This window comes from Ochotona princeps, chromosome 9 (assembly GCF_030435755.1).
Source record: "Ochotona princeps isolate mOchPri1 chromosome 9, mOchPri1.hap1, whole genome shotgun sequence".
Classification (NCBI taxonomy): domain Eukaryota; kingdom Metazoa; phylum Chordata; class Mammalia; order Lagomorpha; family Ochotonidae; genus Ochotona; species Ochotona princeps.
The window spans coordinates 37,739,080-37,763,222 of NC_080840.1; the positions used below are offsets into that span (position 1 = coordinate 37,739,080).

A 24,143-nucleotide genomic window follows, 5' to 3' on the forward strand; every position below is an offset into this window, starting at 1 on the left:
GATGGAGCCAAAAGGTAGTAGAGGCCCTGGAGAGAAGTGTGGAGCCTCAGTGGTGTCATCAGTGGAGGTTAAAGGAGGATGAAGGGTGCCCCTCCCACAGCACGGCACAGCAGGTGTCTGCCACCTTCACTGCTACTGTGACTCTGACACATGGCCAGCCACGTTCCCAGGATGGTTCCCAGCAGAACTGACCACGTTGACTGGGCAGCGGGGCCTGACCTACCCAGGACGTCCAGCACTTGAATAGTCCTCTCCTGGATGAATGTGTTGTAGCATTCGAGTGCAGCCAGCAGCAGGCTGAGCCACTGCAGAGCTGCGCGCAGGCTGAAAGGCCCCTGCAGGTGTAAGAGGGTGGGCTGAGCAAGGATGCCTGCATGCTGGTCACCATCACCACCACCTCCTTCGAATGTGCGGAAGAGGAAAGAGGGCTCTTCTTTCTTGATGAAGTCTTTCAGCCATAATGAAGGAGATTTGCCGCCTTCAGAAAGACAATACACGTGTGAATAACCTCCATGGAATCAGCTGCTTTAATCCAAACTCTGCATGTAATTGAAACTGCCAAATGACATCAGAAAATCTGTTTTACTACAGCACTCATCACCTGTTTCACTAGAACTGCTAAGAAGGTAATTCCAAAGCCATTCTCTTCAGCTTCTTTGAACATTTTAAGAATGACTGGACCCCATATGAGACACCTGTAAATAGGCACAAAGGAAAGCTTTGACTGGGCGCCCAGCCAGGGCCCTGACCTCTCAGTGGCTCAGGTTCCTCATCTGAAAATTAAAATGGTAACAATCCACGGCTCTCGCGTTATCTTCTGTGAGTTAGTCAATATTTGAACAGATGCTCAGAGCAGCATCTATCATACGATATGTGCAGTATATGTTGAGTGATACCACTTGCCCTTTAAAAGATATTCCGGGGGCTCACACTGTGGGACAGTGAGTGCAAGCTGCCATCTCTGGTGCCCACATCCAATATGGGCACGTTTGTGTCCCAGCTATTCCACTTCAATACAGCTCCCTGCTAAGAGCCTGAGGAAAATAGCAGGACATGGGTCACGGTGCCTGGGCTCCTGTCCTCCACATTGGAGATTCAGAAGAATCTCTTACCTCCTGGCTTTAGGATGACCCACCACTGCCTGGTTCTATCTGAGGAGAGAACTAACAAATGGAAGTCTGTCTCTCTCTCTCGGAAGTCTCTCTGTGTCTCTGTCTCTCTGTCTCTCTCTCTCCTTCCCTCTCTGTAGCTTTGACTTTCAAATAAATGTATCTTTAGAAAACAAAGTTGCTTTTTGTTTAGACACTAAACTTTATCAAAGGAAGAAATACACAAAATTGCATCCTGTATGTTCTGAAAAAAAAAAATCAAATCATCCTGATTCAAACAAAGTTAGAGAATAAGTCAAAACAGTAATAATTTCTGATGTTTTACAAAGAGGACATTTCATGGGCCAGCACTGTGCTAGAATGAGTTGGACTGCTGACTGCAATACCAGCAACCCATGTGGGTGCTGGTCCATGTCCCAGCTGCTCCCCTTCTGATTCAGCTCCCTGTTGATGGCTGGAGAAAGCAGCAGAGAATGGTTCCCCTCCACACCAAGGCTACCACACCTGATCTGAAGCTGATGGAGAAAGCTAGAACAATTATTCCTGAGAGATTCAGCAAATACTTCAATCATCTTAATGGTTTAGCGAGTAATTACCAAAAAGCCTGGCTTCACTGCTTTCCTTTAGGAGCACAGTGATCTGAGAAAATTTCAACATAGGTCTCCAGTAACTTTATTAATAAAGCAAAACAGATTGCATCCCTTCATTAACTTAATATTCTGAATCCTAATTGAATATCGTGTGGACTATAGTGGTCACCCAATCATTCTTTACTTTTTTTAAAGCAGATATAAAGGAATCAAAATGGTAGCTGAAATACAGATGACACTGAAAAATTATAAATCTTCTTGTCTCTCACTTGACTGCTATGAAATTAGGATCTTTTCTTTCTATAAATCTGAGAAATGTAGTCAGAACATCATGTCAGACAAACATGATATAATTACTGAAGATAATTATATTTTGTATTTATTAGAAACATATTATTTTTAACCATTATTTTTAATAGAAGAATCACATTTTCAACAAATCTGTTATCTATGCTACTCACAACAGCCAAACCCATCATTTTATAAGATACAAGGCTCAACGTACCTGGCAATAAGGGAACAAATTTATAAAAGAGTTCAATGGACTTGTGTCGGCACTCTGTCTGGGGCCTCCCACAACGGGCTAATAGCCACTTGACCAGATCCAATAGACACAGAGATGCTGAAGGCGGGAATCCTCTACGTGCAGAAAACACACGGCTGTCATTGACACACTCTGAAGTCAACGTTTGGCAACCCCAGAGTCCAGAAATCATTCGGGAACTTTAATACACTGACATATGTAGACCCCTCATTGAAGGCCACTCATCCCGTGTTTCACTATTAGGACACAATCACACATCACTAGCCAAAAGGCTGCTGACCTTCACTTAAGTTTTTTTTACTCGGAAAAAATTAAAAAGCCTTTGTTAACAGAACAGCATGCCAAGTACTGTCACATGTCCTTTTTTTAAATGATTTATTTGTATTATGGCAGCCAGACACCTTCCACCTGCAGCAGCTATCTATAGAACCGCGGCTGTTCTCGCCCTGGAACTCCGACACTCAAAGGGCATGTCTGAGGATGATGCTCTCCCAGGACAGCCAGGACAACAGCCCAGAAACACCCAACCCCAGGCCTAAGAGGCAGGGCCAGCACAATAGGAAACATCTTGAAAAAAGTTTTAACTTTTCTTTGTATCTTTCAACATTTTACAAACCAATAATAAGTGATACTAATTCACACATATCCTAAGAAAACAATTCAACATTAAATTTACATTTATAAGTAGTGCTAGTAAAATAAAGTGCTCAGTTCCCAAATAAGGTAATTGAAAGCTTATCCTTAAACCAAACATCTTCAAACAACATGTTTAAGAAAGTGGACTCTTAGGGCTCGGCAGCCTGGCCTAGTGGCTAAGGTCCTTGCCTTGATCCCATATGGCTGCTGGTTCTAATCCCAGCAGCTTCACTTCCTCTCTATCTCTCCTCCTCTCAGTATATCTGACTTTGTAATAAAAAAAAATAAAATAAATCTTTAAAAAAAAAAAAAAAAGAAAGTGGACTCTTCTACACATTGCTTGCCTAAAAAATGGATTCCTTACACTTGCACACATCCATCCCAGACGACCCTTCACTAGCAATGTAAGTTTCACACGGGGCAAAAAAGAAACCAGTAACACCTACCGAGGCAAGCGCCGTTTTTTGGGTTTGTTTAGAGAAATGTGTTTCTTCTCGATGATGCGGCTTAGGTGGTCAATGGCATCACAGCACTGCTGAACTGTGCCTGTTCTCAAGTACAGAGAAGACATAGAATGAATTACAATGAATAAATGAGCATGATTAATTTGTTGGCCTAATTGTTCTTCATTACAAAGATAATTTTACTATGGATTTTAAATCATTTCACACTACATAACATAAACTTTAAAAAGTGATTTACATCATTGGTTCAAAATCAAAACCCATAATCAAGCCTGCATCTTGGTACGGTACATGAACATGCACGCCTGCACACACAAAGGAAGGTCACATGTAACCAGCCAGCACGAACCAGGCAAACACAGCCTCGCTTGACAAATGGGACGTGGAGGGACCTCGTGGGTGTTCTGAGACCCACATACCAGGTCACAGCCTATGCAGTTTGTCCTGAAGGGGTGAATGTTCTGTGACCTCTGGCTTTCTTCTAAGTCATAAACTACATGATGGTTAGTAATATGCCCACTTTGGACAGAGACCAGAAGTCAGCACACTATCCACGGAAATCTAGAATTATTTAGGAATGAGCCTTACACAACTTATTTTGTCTCTTCTCACCAAGAAAAGGTTTCCTTCCTATACTTACAAAATATGGCAATGATTTTATTTATTTATTTTTTAAGGTTTATTTTATTTTTATTACAAAGTCAGACATACTGAGAACGGCAATGATTTTAAAGTGGAGTTCCACTTGCTGTGAAAATTCATCTATATGGACAATTAAGATAAGCAAGGCAAATTCAAACTCTTTGATGGCAAAGGCTGAGTTTAAAGCCTTTTGCTGGGGCTGGCACTGTGGCACGGAAGGGTGAGCTGCCACCTATGACACCAAGGTCAGTCTTTTGGCAACCAGGGGTATATGGTGGGTCTTCAAGGATGACAGCATGAGAAAACAGGCGTTGAGAAGTACATCTCCCCTTCATATCTGCCAGGTTCGTGGGAGACACGGAAAAACAATAACAGGACTCCTTGTGACAGAATCATGTTAAGACTTGAAAGGCAAACAGATTCAGCAAGGAAACAGAGGTCATCCGTGAGACGCACCTAAGGATTTCTCATCTGCATGCGCCAAGGCCAGGCTGTCCATGTAAATCACCAAGGCTTCAAACACAAACTGCTCCACCAGCGACTCTTCCTCCCTGCAAAACAAACAGTGAATATCACCCAAGAGCCGGAACACACAGAGCACAGAGCAGAGACGAATGGTGTTAAAGAACGTACACACTAATTACGTTTGGTTTTAAAAAAAATGGCTCAGATACTTTTCAAAGAAGACTACTACTTCCCAGAGCAGACTGAGACAAAGGCTATCACATAAACCAAAGGGGCAACAACTGACCTCTTCTCTGTGCACACAAAACCCATCTTTTTCTTCCATCCCTTGAGCTGTAGACAGCACTTAAGCTTAGAACAGCTTCTCTGACTCATTACGTTCAGTGCAAGAGTATAAATATATGCTCCAATTGCCATATTCTTCCAAAATAAAGGAATGCCAAAAGGTTATTTATTCACCCAGAAAGTCATGGCTGGTGCAAGGCATCCACGCTAAGAACTAAGCTGCAAGAGGGAAGCTCTCCCACTAGAAAATGTGTTTCTTACCAACCTAGGACACTCAAACAGTGGGTAAAGAGAGAGATCTTGGATAATAGAGTCAGAAGTTCCATTTGAGTCTTCTGTCCCTTTGCTGTTGGGGTGCTGCACCCCAACATGGAAGAAGCAAATCCACAGAACAAGAGAAGCCGAGCAAGGCATGCAGGCTGCGGAGGACTCGGGACAGGAATTACAGACTGTTGTTTGGCTTGGCAGGAGTATTAGCTGACACATGAATGGATGGATGGATGGATGCACAGATAAACAGACACACACACACACACACACACACACACACACACACACACACACACATTTTCAGTTTTAAATTTGAATTCCAAGTGGGGCAGACTCTCACCCCCAAATGTCCTCCAATGTATCACACCCAGATCTGACACTGAGAATTCAGGATGCTAATAGCAAAAAACAGAATTTGGGGCAAAGACTGGGAGGCGTAGTTAAAAGAGGGCTAAAGGGGGGATCCGGCACAGTAACCTAGCAGCTAAAGTCCTCGCCTTACACACACCGGGATCCCACATGGGTTCCGATTCCAATCCTGGCAGCCTCACTTCCCATCCAGCTCCTTGCTTGTGGCCTGGAGGAAGGCCCAAAGCCTTGGGACCCTGCACCCATGTGGGAGACCTGCAGGAAGCTCCTGGCTTCTGGCTTCGGATCAGCTCAGCTCTGGCTGTTGAGGCTACTTGGGGAGTAAATCATCAGACCTAAGATCTTCCTCTCTGTCTCTCCTCCTCTCTGCACATCTGACTTTCCAATAAAAATAAGTAAATATTCAATTCAAAAAAGGTTAAAGGAGGTGGTGCTCCGTAAACAAACTGGCAAAGCTAGAAGAAAACATTCACTTGGAGAATCAACTCAGAGTAAGACTGTAAAAAAGTTGGCTGGATTTAATTGCTGAGACAGGGCAGGCTAAGAGCAAGAGTTTTTATATTTGGCACCAGGAAAGCAGTGAAAGCATGCAAATACAGGGAAATGGGACAAAATAAGGCTCTCAACTATGCCAAGATAGCTCTGGGGCACATGAAAAATGAACATTTGGGCCTGGCACGATAGCGTAGTGGTTAAGGTTCTCCCCTTGAACGCGCCGGGATCCCATATGGGTGCCGGTTCTAATCCTGGCAGCCCTGCTTCCCATCCAGCTCCCTGCTTGTGGCCTGGGAAAGCAGTTGGGGATGGCCCAAGGCCTTGGAACCCTGCACCCAAATAGGAGATGGTCTCCCCAAGAAACCGTTGAACTTATCTGGACAATAAGATGCTGGACTTTATGCCTGGTAGATGCTTGCAATGAAAGAATCTCAACTGAATTTGAACTGTGGAAATGCAACAAGGTAGAGGAATCCACCATGGGGGGGTTTGGGGAGGGGTGGGGGGGAATCCCAGTGCCTATAAAACTGTGTCACATAATGCAATGTAATCAATAAAAAAAATTTTTAAAAAAGTAGCCCTTACTGTGCTTACTAGTAGTACATGTAGGAGCCTGGACTGGGAACACCTCAAAGTTTCTTTGGGGATTCCCCTGAACAAAATGGAGGAATCATAACATTAACCAAGAAAAGATAGAAGATGGAGTAGATCAATCAACCACCTCAGCTATATGTTTGCAGCGAAAAACTGGACAAGGGGAAACCCTAAGATGGACTATGTCAATCAGTGGACTCTGCACCAGTCTCACTGTACCTGGATTGTTGCTGATGATATGTTGGAGCTTCTAATTGATTGAGGTGACGCTCTGCTGGCTCTGCCCTCAAGCCTGAGAGGGCCTCCCTAAGAGGCCGTTGAACTTGACTGGACAAGTGGGATGCTGGACTCTGTATGGTGTGAGCTTTTAATTAGGGAATCCCAACGGAACTTGAGCTGTGGTTATGCATCAAGGTGAAGGAACTCACCATGGGGGAGGGGTTTGGGGTGAAGGGGGAGAATCCCAGGACCTATGAAATTGTGTCACGTAATATAATGTTATTCATGAATAAATGAATAGAAAAAAAAAAGTAGCCCTCTACAGATCCACTGAATTTCAAGTTCCCCTGTGGTTGCCCTTGGTGGGGCCAGATGTTCCCCTACCCCTGCTGGAACCATCTCCTCCCTGGATGGGGTTCTTGCAAACTCTTCAATCCCCACTCAAGACCCTGTCTCCCAAGACCCCCAACCTGACAGGAGATGGCCCTGGCCTCACATAGCTGTGCTTACAATTAGTAGTGTCAGCCTTGTAAAATGCAGGGACACAGTGTTCAGACACAGAAGCAGCGGTAAGAAAATTATAAAGAAGGAGAAAGTAACATAAAAGTCAGGACAATGAACCCTCTGGGTGAGCGAGGGGACAAGGATTGGGAGCTTCCAGGACACTGGCAATTTCTTGATCTCAAGAATGACTATGCAGAACCTGTCTTATTAGTAGTCTCTAAACTTTACATGTTTCATATGCTCTTCTGCATAGGCCACAATTTAAAAAGCTAAAAAGTAACATGGCTTCAAACTCGAAGTAGTCAGTTACACAAATGTATACACACAAATTCTCATCCATGCATCCTCTTACATATTTTTTTTTTATCATTGGTCTTTTCTGACTGCCATCCATTTGCTTATCTTCCTATCTACCCATTCCACCTTCTCATTGTCTTCTCACCTCTGACCCAAGTGCTAGTTCCTCAGACAGGATATTCTGACCCAACAAACTCGGGTACCTTATGTTATTACGAAAAGCGTACAATTACTTAACATTACTGATTTCAGGTACAAATCTTACATTTACCTATATGACTAGTTCAGTGTTATTTCTCTTTCTGAAGTGCAGCCCCCATCATTTGGCACAGGCCCCAGCCCATAATATTACGAATAAATACTGTGGAATGAACAGATGAAAGAATGAGCAAACACACAGAAGTGCCTTTGAGGACAGTGACTAATGCGTGGGCACTTGGGCTTCTGCAACAACCTCCTCCCTGGTGTCACGGCCCTCAGTCTCACTCCCACTCGGGTCCACTCTCCACACAGCCACCAGCAGGTCACTTCTGGGAAAAAATCCATGTGTGCCTATGCCGCTCCTTGCCCTCACTTCTCCAAGGTTGTCAGCAAAGATGACCCACACTTCTTCCCATGGCAGACAGAGCCCGCTCACCAGCCTCATGGAGCTTCCCTCCCCTGGCAAACTGCAATCCAGGAACATCAGGCTCCTCCATCAACAGGGATCACAGCCAGTTCCTAGCCCTGCCCACTCTGCGATCTGACATGTCTTGGCTGGCTTCCATCTGTGCCTGAAGTCTTATCTCAAGAATAACCTGCACTGGCAGGCAAGCCTCTGGGGAACTTTGACTGGCTTCCAGAAGACCCTTTATAGAATTTTTGTGCTGCATTTACAAAAGGGATATACTTTCAGGTTGGAATGCCCAACTGCTCAGTCGTTTCCAAGTTTCTTGTGTGTAAATTAAACCTTCATGCATGTTAATCCCCAGAACACAGGACAGCATGCAGCACATAATGACTAAGATAAAGCAGGATATGTGTTTGCATGGATGAACTGTGTCCTCTTAAAAATCAATACCTAGGGCCTGGCGCCGTGGTCTAGCAGCTAAAGTCCTCGCCTTGAAAGCCCCGGGATCCCATATGGGTGCCGGTTCTAATCCCAGCAGCTCCACTTCCCATCCAGCTCCCTGCTTGTGGCCTGGGAAAGCAGTCAAGGACGGCCCAATGCATTGGGACTCTGCACCCGCGTGGGAGACCTGGAAGAGGTTCCAGGTTCCTGGCTTTGGATCGGCGCGCACCGGCCCGTTGCGGCTCACTTGGGGAGTGAATCATCGGACGGAAGATCTTCCTCTCTCTCCTCCTCTCTGTATATCTGACTTTGTAATAAAAATAAATATTAAAAAAAAAAAAAACAAAATCAATACCTACTGAAAGCTTCAAGAGTGTCTTGGACCTGCTTCCTGGTTTGCTCCCGTACCTGAACTCCCTGTAGATGTTATTGAAGGCAAGCGATGCTCCCAGCCTCTTGAAAGCATTGGGGTGGAGTGCAAGGCTGTACAGCCGCTTGAACAGTGATTTGGTGTTCACGGGGCTCTTCTCCTGCTGCTGTGGGGTTGTTTGCTTAATGGACCATTTGAGGAATTCTCGAACACAACGACCACAAAAATCTCTTAAAGTACTGTCCACTGGATCCACAATTCCATCCTGAAACAAAACAAAGGGGCCTTCACTGTACTTGTTTGTCCATTCAGAACAGACAACCAAGTATCATTGGGCTGCCTCTGAACCCAGCTAAAATTTAGCACCAATCAGAATTAAGTCAACATCAGGGAAACCAAATTGGCTGACCAGAAGCTGGATTCAAGTAACTATTTCTTCTTGGAGGATGGAAAACATATCATTCTAAACACACCAATAAGGTAAAGGCCCATAGAGAGGGGAAAGAATTTTCAGTAACAGCCACATAAGTCTTTCCCTTCACAGAAGAAACACAATGGCTGCACTGAGAACCTTGGTGGTTTTGATAAAAACCACGAACAGCATCTGAGGTGCTCTGAGATGGAGGAGAGAAGTCCCTCAGTTACTCCAAGAACAGCACTGTCTGGGGGCTGAGCTTCTGGCTAGGGCAGTCCCCACCGGCACAGCCTTGACATGCTTGTAGGAAGCAACTGAGGACATCTGACCAGTGTGCACACAGAAACAAGCAGTGTTCTGTGGTCCCCCCGTGCTGTTTCCTCTCAGGAAAGCAACACCAGAATGCAGGAGTATTATCTGCCATGTGTGGAAGCTTTGGCCATAGTGTCCTTCAGAAGTCAAGACTGAACCTGAACCGGTGGCATTTCTTGGCCTCAGCACGGGGGTCAGCAGCAAGCGATGTCAGAGACCTCCTGCATCAGAGTGCTGCATGGCCTGGTTTGCAGCTCCTTTTCACCTTTCTTCCCTCTATGATCCCATTTCCGTTCACTGTAACCTCACTGGCTCCCTCTCAGAAGCTCTCACATGAGCCACCTTCAAGGATCGAAAGGGGAAAAGAAACAGCCAACATAGAAACTACAGAAGAGAAATAAACATATCCCTGAAAAGCATCAGGCACAAATGAAGTTCTATTAATTGTATTTCTTATAGGCAGATCTCATTGGTCTGGACACTGCAGGGACCCAAAAAACCACAGCTCTAACTATATCACCATCCTAATGTGAAATGTTCTCTAACTCTCCACTACCCTGACATGATGCCTGAATAGGTTGACTCTGAGACTAGAAGGAGCACCATCAGTAATGATGCTACCCAACAGGTGTAGCCATGCGGCCCTGGGTGCCATCCTGGGCTGTCGGGCAGGGTCCCGCACTGCTCTGCCTCACGCCTCTCCTGGTCGTTCCTCCCATGAGGCCCTGCAGAAGCAGACCCAAGTCCGCCCCAACTGGGACCTGATGCCTTTGTTCCCTCTCTCTGATGCTCTTGTCAACTCCTGCTTAGCTCTAGCTCACTTCACACTAAGCAAAAAGAGACAGAACAGATGCAAACTTGGATGAATTTGCAAGAATACAAAATTAAGGGAGGTTGGCTCCAATAAAATTATGTGTTTACTGGGTGTTTCCCTTTCAAAGTGAATACATGATAACACAAAATGACAGACTGAAATAGTAGGAAAAAAACAAATGAGATGACAATTAAAGGAATCAGATATGAAGTTCTGATAACAGAATCAACATCAGAAGAACATCATTTAGCTTACTTCTCTGCCTTTGCCCCCTGTGAACTGATGAACAAATTCTGAGCCATTGCAGGGGAGTGCTGTCTAAAAAATAAGCTGTGGTTTCTCATTCTGCCCTTCAGTCACTGACCCTGGATGCTGGAGACGCTCAAAAACTCCCTTCATTCTTAAATGACACGTGTTTGCCACCGTTCTCTGGCCAGCCTAAGAATATTCTTACTTCTCACAACGGTAATTGAGACAAAGTATATAAAACTTATAGCCACTTGCATATCTACATATACTTAAGTCTCGTTCAAATATGATACTTTGTCCACTAAAATTGCATTTCACAAATAAAGTGAAAGAAAAATCTTCCAAGGTAGAGGATAGTTTTCAGTGTCTTAACAGATAATCTTTTTCTTAAATATTTACTTATTTTTATTGCAAGGTCAGATACACAGAGAGGAGGAGAGAGAGAGGAAGATCTTCTGTCCAATGATTCACTCCCCAGGTAGCCTCAACATCCAGAGCTAAGCCAATCTGAAGTCAGGAGCCAGGAGCTCCTCTGGGTCTCCCACATGGGTGCAGGGTCCCAAGGCTTTGGGCCGTTCTCGACTGCTTTCCCAGGCCACAAGCAGGGAGCTGGATGGGAAGTGGAGCTGCTGGGATTAGAACCAGAGACCATATGGGAACCTGTTGCGTGCAAGGCGAGGACCTTAACCACTATGCTATTGTGGTGGGCCCTAACAGATAATTTCTTAAAAGTCCAAGTATATACACATGATGGGAACAGCAAAAGAGTGCACTTCACTCACCAGGATCGTCTCGAGCAGGGCCACAGTATCTTGACTTTCAAATTTCTTATTGTTGGTGAACCAGTGAATCAGCTGCATGACGAGGGGCTCGTAGAGCTGCCTGGTCACCTGCAAAGACAAGCCCGTCAGATCGCCTTGAGTGGGGCCAAAGGAGGCAACACGACTGCTGTGGTTCTACCAGTTTCCGTTTCATGTTCAATCTCATGAGAACATGCTCCTTCCAGCTGTTCTTCTCTGCTTCCTGAGCCCAGCAAAGAAAAATGCACCTACCAAAGCTCACTGTTCCTCTGACTGATCAGGAGGACATTTAGACACTCTGGGGCTTTTCAATACCCACCTCTATTCATCCGATGCTATGCTGGGGGCCAAAAACCAGTCGGATGTTAGCAATGTATGCAGAATGGGATTTGGCTGTGAGATGCAGGCAGCCATTCTTTATCCCATTCCGGTAACATTTAGTTACTTCGGGTGCCTTCTACACTTCTAAGGAGCCAAATAATTTTCCTTACATTTATTTCTTTGGTACAGTTCCAGTTTTCACCATAAATGCTACCTAACCATGGTGCAACTTCACAGCCAGATCATATTCATGTGTAACATCACACAATTTTCCAACTATACTTCAAAATGAACTTCATATTTCATTTTCTCTGTGAGCCACACTCTGATATCAGAGTCAAAGTGCTGACCATTATACCATGGAACCAACCCCACACTCTGATATCTAGGTTAGCTGACTTCATAGAACAAATTAAGATGATTTCTACCTATTTTCTCATTACAGCAGCAGGGGAACATCTGTCAGCAGTTCCTCAGGAAAGGGTCATTTGCAACACTTCCCACCTCTTCCGAGACTACCCGGCAATGTGCACCCGGTGCAGGAGGGGAGAGGCAGCCAGTTTACCTCTGGATGCCTGAACTCTCAAAAACCAGCACTTGAGCGGTGATTTCCCCCGAACCCTACAGCAATTAAAACTCTCCGGAAGAGCTCTGAAAAGACCCGATTAGACTGGAGTGTGGGGTGGCAGACAGGCAGCAAGATTTAAAGGTTTCCTGGGTGAGTGTGCAGCAGGCTTCACTACTGAGCCAGACAGTACTTCTTTTATTTTTTTTATTTTATTTATTTTATTACAGAGTCAGATATACAGAGAGGAGGAGAGACAGAGAGGAAGACCCTCCATCCGATGATTCACTACCCAAGTGAGCCGCAATGGCCGGTGTGCACCGATCCCGAAGCCGGGAACCTGGAACCTCTTCCGGGTCTCCCATGTGGGTGCAGGGTCCCAAAGCTTTGGGCCGTCCTCGACTGCTTTCCCAGGCCACAAGCAGGGAGCTGGATGGGAAGTGGAGCTGACGGGATTAGAACCGGCGCCCATATGGGATCCCGGGGCCTTCAAGGCGAGGACTTTAGCTGCTAGGCCACGCCACTGGGCCCGACAGTACTTCTTTTAGAGTTCTGTACCTGTTCCCAGTCCTAATCACCTCTTACCTGATCTACATCACATCCAAGGCGAAGCAGCACAGGAAACGTTCGCTTGTAGAGCCGGTACATGGGCGGGAAGCCCTGATTTCCTTCAGGAATCTGAGCCGCTTTTCCCAGCATAAACATGACCATGCTATGTAACAACTCACAGGCTGCCACCTGAAGCAGGACAGGAGGTTAAGAAAGCTTAGATTATCCATTTGCAAGAAAACAGTTTTCAATGCTACTCAATTTAGGCCTTTTCAAATATATGTATTGCAAGTTTTAAAAAGATGTATTTACTGGTTACTCAAAACCATGTCAACTCCATAATGTTGCAAATTGCTGTTGATGTTATATTGGGACTCTTAATTGACTGTGATGATATTCTACCAGCTCTAACTTCGGACCAGAAATGGTCTCCCCAAGAAACTGTTCAACCCATCTGGACAAGAAGTAGCTGGACTCCATGCTTGGTATATGTTTGCAAGGAAAGAATCTTGATTGAATTTGAACTGTAATGCTGCATCAAGGTGGAGGAATCCACCAGGGGGGAGGGGAGGGGGAGGGGTGGGGGGATTCCCAGAGCCTATGAAACTGTAACATAATGCAAAATATTAATAAAAAAATACAAAAAAACTATGTATTGCAGATTTTTAAAAAATTGTATAAATTTCATGTAACTCAAATATAAATTAAGTGGAAGTGGTGCTTCTCACATTAAATTAGGGTTTCTATTTGCTTTTATTTTTATCCAAGAGTTGAGAATTCAAATGCAGGGCCTAGCATTGTAGCACATCGGGTTCAATAGCTACTTGCAATACCAGCATTCCATACTGGGTGCTGGTTTGAGTTCCAGCGGCTCCACTTCCAATCTAGATTCTCACTGATGCGGCTGGGAAGGAAATGGAACATGGCCCAAGTGCTTGGTCTGTGCCATCTCTGTGAAAAGATCTGCCTGTTCTGGCCACTTGGAGAGTGAACCAATGGATGGAAGATCTGTATTGGTCTGTTTTTGATCTGTATTGATCTGTACTGTCTGTATTGTTCTGTCTTTCAAATAAATAGAACTCTTTAAAAAAATTATAAACTTTACACATTGGGGTTAATATAATCATAGGAAATATTTATAAATTGATGGTACAGATGATCCACTTCTAATCTCTTTTGAGATAATCAAAAACAACCAAGTATCAGTTTTCAACACTTTTGTGCACTATTTTCTATAAAAAAAAGCTTTGGGTAAGGGTAGGTATCTGGCACAGCAGTTAAGATGTGGCTTGGGACACCTCTGTTCCATGTTGGATCGCTTGGGTACAGGTTCCAGCCACGCTTCCAATTCTGGCTCCCTCCTGCTGCACACAGTGGGAGGAAGCAGGTAAACTTCAAATTCTGGGGCCTCTGGCACCACATGGTAGACCAAGAATGAGCCCTGTACGAGGCTTTGGAGGCCTGCCCAGCCCTTGCTGCTGCAGACATTCGGGGAGTAAATAAGCAAATGGGAAATAATTCACTCACTCCCTGTCTTTCAAATAAATAAAACATATAAAACTATTTTTTGAAAACAAAGCTGTTGTTCTATTATGCTTTGCAAGGATATAACCTATTAAGATGATCTAACTTTCATTTATCAATGACACTTACTGTATTTACTTATTTACTTATTTGATTGCAAGGAAGAGTTACAGAGAGGAAAAGACAAGAAAGAGATCTTCCATCCACTGGTTCACTCCCCAAATGGCCACAATGCCTTGGGCTGAGCCGATTCGAAGCCAAAAGCCGGAATTCCATCTAGGTCTCCTAGATGTTTAGACGTGTAGACCCAAGTACTTGAGTGATCTTCCACTGCCTTCCCAGATGCATCATCAGAGAGCTGGACTGGGAATGCAACAGCTGCAACCTGAACCTGAGCTCTAATACTGAATGCCTGGGTTGCAGATAGCAACTTAACCCACTATATCATGACACTGGCCCCGACACCAACTTATAATAAGTGGGTTTTCTATTTACCATATTACTGGGGGGGAACAAAGGCAAAATAATATCAGCATCAACTTCTAAGCCAGTAGGTTTTAAAAGCAATGTACTCTAGATAATGAGTGACATGAAAAATTAAAAGTACTTTGGCTTGTCGGTCACTGGCTGAAAGGGCTAATTCTGTGACACGAGGCAGGAACCCCTCCAGGTAGATGACAGGCTTTATGTCTCTGAAGGGCACTGCAAAGCCGAGCCTCCTCTCCATGTCCCACGCCATACACTTCTTCATCATTTCATCTGAAGTCGCAGCTGTCAAAAGAAATTATGCTTTCCATTACTAGTCTTTCCAGTATCTCTTATTTAACTAGACTACAACACTTCAGTACTTTTAAGCAAGTTATTCATCTTTTTTTTTCTTCTTCTATTTTCAATTATATGATACAATTCGTTAGGCTCTAGGATTTCCCTTAACCTCTCCCCAAATTTCCTCCCCCCAGTTGATTTCCCCTATATCATTACAATGGTATAGTCATTCATAAGCAGTCTATCATTCTGCTATTTAAGTATATCTTGACTTGTGGGTACAGCAGTCCAGCTGTACTTTAAAGATACATCCAACAGTTTCAATCTTGTTTTCTTTTAAAAACAAAATTTCTTAGAGAAGCAGAGAAACAGAAAGGAGCAGACACATAGAGAACTCCTGTCTACTGCCTCACTCCCCAGATGCCCACAGCAAGAGCTGGGCCAGGCCCAGCAGCAGCTGCAAGCCAGAGACGCCATCTCCTGGAGTGTAGGAGGAATGGCAGGGACCTCGTCGCAAGACCCTGCCTTCCAGGGTCTGCACTAGCAGCAGGAAGGTGGGGTCAGGAGCCCGGCAGGCACTCCCACGTAGGATGTGAGCACCTTAACCACAAAACTAATCACTAAGCCAAATGCTCACCCCACCTTCCCTGTCTCTCCGCCTTTATATATGCAATTACAACAACAGAAATGACTGATATGCTATTTCTGAATTTGACTGACTGGAACATGATGGTTAAGCAAGTCAAGCAGTTTGGAATGTTTAAAACCTAAATTCAGTGACAATTATTTAAGGTATTTTGTGAAAACTAGGAAGTGAACAACATTTCTTTCAAAACTCTCTTATTCAAAATATTTGCTTTACAAATCCAAACTCTAACTCCCTAAATAACCAAAAGTCACTAGGAAAAAATCAACATCAAATTGCAAAAGTAAAAAACAGATGGATTTTTACTAATTAAAGATGTTAATTCTCATAAAACAATATAAAAATATCTAAATATTATCCTGATTGTACGGGTATAGTGAAAGCATTTCATCAGGCAAATTTTTGCTTTTTAAAACCTTATTTAAAAGTATATAAAGCACATATACTAGTAAACATCAGAATATATGCAATCTGCATCTGTTCCAATAAAAGGACAAGTAGCCGAGAGGTTAACTTAAAAAAAAATGTACCTGTTACAAGATTTTTATTTATTTGTCCTCCTAAAGATCCAAGCATTTGTACTATTCTGATTCTTATATCTTCTAAGGATGGTGCTTCACTCTGTAAATTTTAACAGTGGGATACATGCAACAAGGACATTAACAGTTTTAAGAGGAGATGAAAAGAAACACTGCAACACCACCCTTCCCATCACCATTTCTCCTAGTGGTTAATTACACCCCACACAACAGAAGCGTGCATGTGACTGCAGATTCATGGAAGAGGTCACATCCCTCCTAAGTTTGCAGTTGGAAGTTCATATCCTAGGCCAGAGGTTAGCAACACCTTGGCAAAACCATTCTCAGCTTAAGAAATCCCATTAAATTTTTGTTTCTAGGAGTCAACTTATCACATCAAAAAATCTCTACAATTGTGATTTTTTTGTACATACAATGAAATGTTTTACCTTGAAAGATCTGCATTATCTAGTGATCCAACATTTTCAGATGAACAATATAAATTACTGTTTTATTTAAACTACTAAACTTATTGCATGTTAACATACAACTTCCGCTGATGAAAAACACTATTTTCCAAATACCCCAGATGAGTGGCTTTGGTTTCACACCTGTGTCCAATCTACACTCTGGCTTGCTGAAAATAGCACTGTTGAGGTGGGCTGGGAGACAGAGGAGCACCACAGTACTCTACTGAGAAAACTGTGGCCACTCTTCTTTGATACTACACTTGGAGTGGTTTCTTAAAAGTTAGTTGTGAGGCTGGCGTGATATCCTGGTGGCTAAAGTCCTTACTTAGCATGCACTGGGATCCCATATGAGTACCAGTTTGTATCTCAGTTGCTCCACTTCCCATCCAGCTCTCTGCTTATAGCCTGAGAAAGCAGTGGAGGACGGCCCATATCCTTGGGACCCTGCACTCATGTGTGAGATCTGGAAGAAGCTCCTGGCTCTTGGCTTTGGATCAGTTCAACTCTGGCCCATGCATAGCCCATCCGAAAAGACAGGATCATTGGATTATGCAGCTCTTCCAAGGTGACACATTTAGTTGCACATGCCAAACAAAAACAATCACATTTGGTAATATCACCACAAATGTCATCAGAAAATTTCTTAAATATGAAGAAGCTAGCAAATTCAAATGTGATGGTTACCAGTTTTTTTCAAATTTTCACTTAGCTTAGAAGCTCATATTTTACTCTTGGTACCAGATGTCTTCCTGAAAATGCAGAGATCACTGTCCAGGTGAAGGACAACATCTGCTGACTAACCAAGTCTGAAGGACCAGTGTGAGGCTGTCCTATCAGCTGCTGTATTAAGTGAAAATGGCTTTGTGAACACAGTGGCTCTGCCACACAAGGTCCTTTCCTCCAGACAGTTCCAAGTCTCACTGGCAGCAGGCCTATTCTGAACATATTTTGGCTCATCAGCAGTACAAAATAAGAACACTGGTGCCCAGGGCAAGCAGCAACAAAGTGTCCCAAGGGACAACAGTACTACCCACAGAAAAACCATAGTGCAAACGGCAATACAGAAAAACTGCCTCTGGCCTTGCATCTGTGAGCCCCACAATCCACATTCAGAGAACCTCTGTCCCAGGGAATATGCACCACTAAGCAGTAGTAGAGATTTCATTTGTGAAACCAGAGATATGCTTAAGTAATGCTACCCTTACGTGTGATAAAATTATTTAAAAAATGTAAAGTCACTCTTCATCTCATTCACATGTCACAATCAAGTTACCCAAAATAATGAGAAGAATGTACATTATCAATTTAAGATAATAAAAGTTTTTCCAGGGTAAGTGCTAATGGTGCAATGGGATAAAGCCACCACCTCTCACAGCAGTACTGCATGTTAGCACCAATTCAAGGCTTGGCTGCTCCACTTCCAATCCCTGTTAATGCATCTGGGAAAGCAGAAGAAATGACCCAAGTGTTTGAGCCCATGTCATCCATATGGGAGATCTAGATGGACCCCAAGGCTCCTGGATTTAGCCTAGCCCAGTCCCAGCTGTTGCAGTCATTTGTGGTGAACCAGTACATGGAAGATTCCAACTCATTCTCTCCCTCTGTAACTACCCTTCAAATGAACAAACAAATCCTTAAAATTTGTGATTTTTAATTCATACCAAAAAGTAGGTATTTTTCCTAAACTAACTCAATTTTACCTACTTACATTATTTTTCTATTAGAACATGTGGTTCATCTCAAAAAAGTTAATCTCAAAAAATTAATCAAAATTTTAAAATACATAATGACTTGAACTTCACAAAATGTATTTGTTCAGGGCCTGGAGTGGTAGTCCAGTGGCTAAATCCTTGCCTTATATGCACCAGGATCCCATATGGGCACCGGTTTGTATCCCAGCTGCTCCACTTCCCATCCAGGTTCCTGCTTATGGCCTAGGAAAGCAGTGGAGGACGGTCCACAGCCTTGGGACACTACACCTACATGGGAGACCCAGAAGAAGCTCCTGGCTCCTGGCTTCAGATGAACTCAGCTCCCCATTGCAGCCACTTGGGGAGTGAAGCAGCAGATGGAAGATCTTTCTCTGTCTCTCATTCTCTCTAAATCCAACTTTCCAAAAAAAATAAAATGACTATTTTTAAAATGTATTTATTCACTGATAAATATATCAGTTTAAAGATCCCATGATCAGGTTTCTGACTTGCCTTTCCAAACACTACAGCTGAGGGTAGAAACAAACAGGAAAACAGGGTCAAAACATGAAACAAGCACTTGCCATACTTTATTTTTACCCCTAAAAAGATATAGGAATTATTTCATATTATATTGTTTGTAAAAACTTTAAACAATGTTTTTTCTTTTGCACAAGCATTTAAGTCCAAGTTCTGTATTATTTAAGGCAAAGAAAATAGAAAGGGCTTCTTACAGATGAAATGCTCTTTGTCCTTTTCAGATGCTTTATCGCGGTTTTGGTGAACCCCTTCTGGACAGCCCGAGAAAGTGCCGACAACTCCCAGTTATTCTTGGTCTCATCTATCCACAACAGCAAAAAACAACTATAAATAATGTTCATTCATTCATTTAATAAGCCACAGGGAAGATGCACAACATTGCCAATAGTAAAATCAAGATCAGTTTTGATCCTTCAATTATATATTACTCAAATCATATAGGGATGAACTGGGAAAGTTACAAAAATACCAAGCACATTTGAGAGTCCTGCAACAGTTATTATATTGCTATTGTAATTACAACATTCATTCCCATGCTTCTAAACCTTACCTGACAAGGTGGAAGTCTTCAGGTACCCATCAAGGTAAGGAAGAATGTCTTTATAGTAAGGCTGAATTACATGCTTGTGGATGTGACCTGACCATTCCTCAAGGGCATTCAGGCCGATCTGGGCCAGCGGCGTATAGCTCAGGCCCAGCTTGAAGGCCATCTGTATGTCAACACAAAAGAAATGCAGGGAATCTTAATTTGAAAGTGGAATAAAATTATTAATTACAGTTTCTATTTAATAGTCTTCTCTATTCCTGGACCACAAGACACAGCTAAAGGTAAGTAGGTACAGTTGAGGTAATCATGAGAACAAGAAGTTGCCCTAGCCCAGCCATCTCAGCATGCTGCACACACTCCACACAGTCAAGGCTTAACTCCCACATTAACTGGGAAGGGAAGTCAAGTGTCCCATCTTACAAACTAGTAACTGGCAGAAGACCTGCTGGGTGAGCACCTGCTGTTATACTCTCATGAGCCCAAGGAAACTTAACACTGATGAAGAAACAGGTTTGTTCCAGATAATGCAGCTACCTGTAATGCAGGAACGTAGGCTCTCACATCAAGTTCAATGATGTCATACGGAAAGGACAGAACAAAGGTCAAACAGGAGGCCAAGAGTTCATCTTTGTATTGCTTCATTTTAACTGATACCTCAAGAGAAGAGACAATGCTGCGTAAATGTACAGAGCCTTATAATTTGGAAAGAAATTTAAAGATACATACCTTATTCTCAAATACAAAAATAAACACGTTGCCTTTATTTAACAAGATCACATTCACTTAGAAATAAAGCACAAAGCTCTAGAAAAACTTATCTCGCCGAGATAAATCTCGCCCTATGAAAAAAACCAAAGCGTCTATTTAATTGTGTGCTGTCACCACTCAAGATTATTTTAAGAGCACTGTGAGGAATTTTGAAGTATAATGATTTCTGTGATAGTTTTTCCAGATCATACTTCCCATCGGAATTTAGCAAAACAAATTGTTGGGCCCGGCGCTGTGGCCTAGCAGCTAAAGTCCTCGCCTTGAATGCGCCGGGATCCCATATGGGCGCCGGTTCTAATCCTGGCAGCCCTGCTTCCCATCCAGCTTCCTGCTTGTGGCCTGGGAAAGCAGTCGAGGAGGGCCCAAAGCCTTGGGACCCTGCACCCATGTGGGAGACCTGAAAAGGAGTTCCTGGCTCCTGGCTCCAGATCAGCACAGCACCGGCTGTTGTGGTCACTTGGGGAGTGAATCATCGGACGGAAGATCTTCCTCTCTCTCTCTCCTGCTCCGTATATTTGACTTTGCAATAAAAATAAATAAATCTTTTTAAAAAATACATATATATATGAACAAATTGTTAAGTAAGCCTGTTTAGGACGCCCACAACCTGTATCAAAGTGCCTGCGTTTGAGTCCCGCTTCCCTCCATTACGCATCCTGGATGGCAGCAGTGATGGTTAAAGTACTTGGGTCCCCGCCACCAACATTGGAGACCAGAACTGACTTCCAGGCTCCTGGCTGTGGCCTGGCCCAGTCCAAGCCACTAAAGGCATTTGGAAAGTGACCCAGTCTCGCTATCTTTCAAATAAATAAAAATAAAAATGAACAAAAAAACACTTTTGACTACTAGGATTTTTAAAATATATAGCCATTTAAAAATAATTCATAATAATACTAAGAAATCATTCAGAGGTTACCTCTTTACCAAATTTTGCAAATAAAGCAAAACAAGAATGCTTTTCTGGGTCCCCAGGAGAGTGTTTCGGACTCCTTGGACTAATTCCCTGTCAGATAAAACATCAAATTAGTACAATGAACAACAATCGGGCGATTCTGGATCTGGCAGTTCTCTTCATAGCGTACACCAGCTGATTTTATCAATGTCTACTGTGCAGAGAAGGGAGCCTGGGATGCAAGGACATTTCTAGGCAGAGAACAGTCAGAAGTGGAAAAGGGAGAAGCTGTATGAGTGCCCAAAGGCATATGGACCTGGTTAAATCTACTTACCTTTCACCATCTTCCAGAAACATGCACTGTTGCGCCAAGCAACTTGATTGACCTATAATAATTAGCAGGTGGGTTCCTCCTGCTCCCCCCATAGCTCTCAACCTTCATGGGAAACCCAGAATAGCCTGGGTTGCTGAGCCCTACCCGCCCAAGGTTTCTGATTATATTAAATCTGGAGCTGGCCTTGGACCTGACTGGAAATGCCAGCGCTGCTGGTCCCTGAATCCTGAGAGACCCTGCCAATCACCCAGGCTTGAACACCAAGCTGACAACACTTCTATCATCCAACTGCTGCTCACTTTTCAAATGTATGATAAAGCCAAACTTTAAAACTACATATGCCATATCACATATTTCATGACACACTTATATTCATGCAACCAAAAAAGAAAAAAGACTATTCAGTGTTCTCCAAGAAAGTCTTACCTCAAAATACTTTAGTTTCTTGGCATTTCTCATTGCCACACAAAGTAATTTGTAGAAACCACTGATGAGCGGCAAGCGTGTAGACTGCACAATCAATTCGTATGTAAACGAGTACACCCATGGTTCAAAGAGTTGTACTCGTTTCCCAGAGAGAATGTCTCTGCAAAAAACAAATTGAATACTTAAGGCACAAATTTGTATCATGCTAATTTCCATTCAGTTTCAAAAGCATTGGGGACATAAAAAAAACTATGGACTATGATTCCATTATTAATCCCTTTAGGTATTTTTAAATTCTTTCTCCAGAGATCTTTTACGCATTAAAAATAAGTAAATAAAGATAACTCCAAGCTTGTACATTTAGATGTAAAGATCCATATAAGTGATTCTGGATGTTAAGTTTCTTACTATTTCACATCTTACATTTATCTAAGAATTTATAATATTAGTCAATCATTGATTAGTTTTCATTGCTAAATAATAAGAATTTTATAAAAAATACCTGCACAATTCCACCAGATTAATGAAAGCTGAAAAATCTTTAGGTTTAGCAGGATGCAAGTTAGCAGCTGGATCTGAAGTCGGGATCACCCAAACACCAGTGGCCTCATTTCCATCCTTAAAAATTAATTGTACCAAACAGACACTGTATCATTCAATCACACATTGTTCAACAGGTCACTTCCCAATGGACTTCCCAGTTTAGGGCTGGGGCTATGAGGACAGAGCGTCAAACTGAGACAGACAGGGCCTCTGTAGTTCACAACTTATCAGAATGATGTGACTGGCAGAAAACATGAGACAAAAGTTGGACTCGTGGGAAATAACCAAGCGAAATGCTGAAAGAACCAAACAGTAAGACAAGAAGGTAGAATCATTTCATGATAGGGGTAGCAATGTTAGGTAAGCCTTAACAGAATGCAGAAATTAACAATAATGACTTGCAGCTTTCACCCTGAGAGAACAGGAAGAATTAATGCCAGTAAGAAACAATAAAGAAAACTGGGATATCTTATGAAGCGCGTTAAGTTTGAGTTTTAATCATATTAAAGTTTGTGCTACCAAATCTACGTTACCAAACACAATTCGTGTATTCAGACCCATACAGGAGCAGTGAGAAACATAGTGCCAGGGGCCCACATTGTGGTGTAGTTGTTAAGCCACTGCTCGCAACACCTTTAACCAGTTATCAGAGCACAGGTGGAGTACACACTGTTCTACTTTCAATCCAGCTTCCTGCTCATGCATCTGGGAAGGCCAGAGACGGCCAGAGACGATGGCTCAAATGCTTGGGTCCCTGCCACTCGTGTGGGAGACCAGCATGCAGTTCCTGGCTCCAGGTTTTGGCCTGGCCCAGCCCTGGTTCTTCTGGCCATTTGAGAGAGAGAGAGAGAGAGAGGGAGAAGAGAGAAAAGTAAATTTTTAAAGCAAAAGAAGGATATCGGGGTCCCCCGGGGTCTCCCGTACCTGCGGAAGAAATCACCCGACACTCCAGGCTCTGTTTCAAGAGCCACTTAACTTCCAACCAGTCTTTCTTCGTCGTCTTCTTCGTCGTCTGTCCCGTCCGTCCGTCCGTCCGTCGTCCATCCTCTGTAGCTACCTATAGCTTCCCTATAGCTTCCCCTTGCCTAAAGCGGCTGCTTATATATCCTTTTTTCCTATGGGGCCACTGGGTGCTACCTGATTGGCCAGGCCCTGGAGAGGAGGCAAACTTGCCTCACCTGCTGGCAAGACCAGCTCTCACCGTTTCTCCACTTTGCAGAGCAGCTGCCGGTCCTGTGTTATTGGCCACAGCTGCCACTGCGGGGCTTTCATCAGCAACCCGCTCCCCACAAAGTAGAGAACTAGGACCTACAAAGCAGTTGAGGCTGTCGAGTAGACTAAGCAGCAGCTGGCCCAGGACAGGCAGAAGCAGGACACAGAGCCACCGAGGGCATCAATGTAGCATTTCCAGGAAGTTCCTTGCAGCAGGGTTTTTTTAAATTTTTCTTTTTTCAGGTGAAATTCCTTTAGAAATACACAAAGCTGACAAAACAGAGAGGAGCACACACAGGAGCAGGGCAAGCCTGGGGAGCCTATCTTCTTTCCGTGCA

At 43.4% G+C, this 24,143-nt stretch overlaps 1 protein-coding gene across 1 annotated transcript in view; it reads right to left on the reverse strand.

Moving 5' to 3' along the window:
• Positions 1 to 24,143, reverse strand: part of PRKDC (protein kinase, DNA-activated, catalytic subunit) — a 147,547-nt gene that overhangs the window by 98,626 nt on the left and 24,778 nt on the right. The window contains exons 17-31 of the mRNA XM_058668618.1: positions 22,553 to 22,668; positions 22,051 to 22,210; positions 21,315 to 21,401; positions 20,165 to 20,284; positions 19,634 to 19,793; positions 19,278 to 19,384; positions 16,395 to 16,485; positions 15,061 to 15,224; positions 12,966 to 13,118; positions 11,477 to 11,584; positions 8,943 to 9,169; positions 4,442 to 4,536; positions 3,326 to 3,425; positions 2,205 to 2,338; positions 224 to 478 (exon numbers count right to left, since the gene is read on the reverse strand). Coding sequence (XP_058524601.1) covers positions 224 to 478; positions 2,205 to 2,338; positions 3,326 to 3,425; positions 4,442 to 4,536; positions 8,943 to 9,169; positions 11,477 to 11,584; positions 12,966 to 13,118; positions 15,061 to 15,224; positions 16,395 to 16,485; positions 19,278 to 19,384; positions 19,634 to 19,793; positions 20,165 to 20,284; positions 21,315 to 21,401; positions 22,051 to 22,210; positions 22,553 to 22,668 — 2,077 coding nt within the window. The remainder of the gene's footprint in view (positions 1 to 223; positions 479 to 2,204; positions 2,339 to 3,325; positions 3,426 to 4,441; positions 4,537 to 8,942; positions 9,170 to 11,476; positions 11,585 to 12,965; positions 13,119 to 15,060; positions 15,225 to 16,394; positions 16,486 to 19,277; positions 19,385 to 19,633; positions 19,794 to 20,164; positions 20,285 to 21,314; positions 21,402 to 22,050; positions 22,211 to 22,552; positions 22,669 to 24,143) is intronic.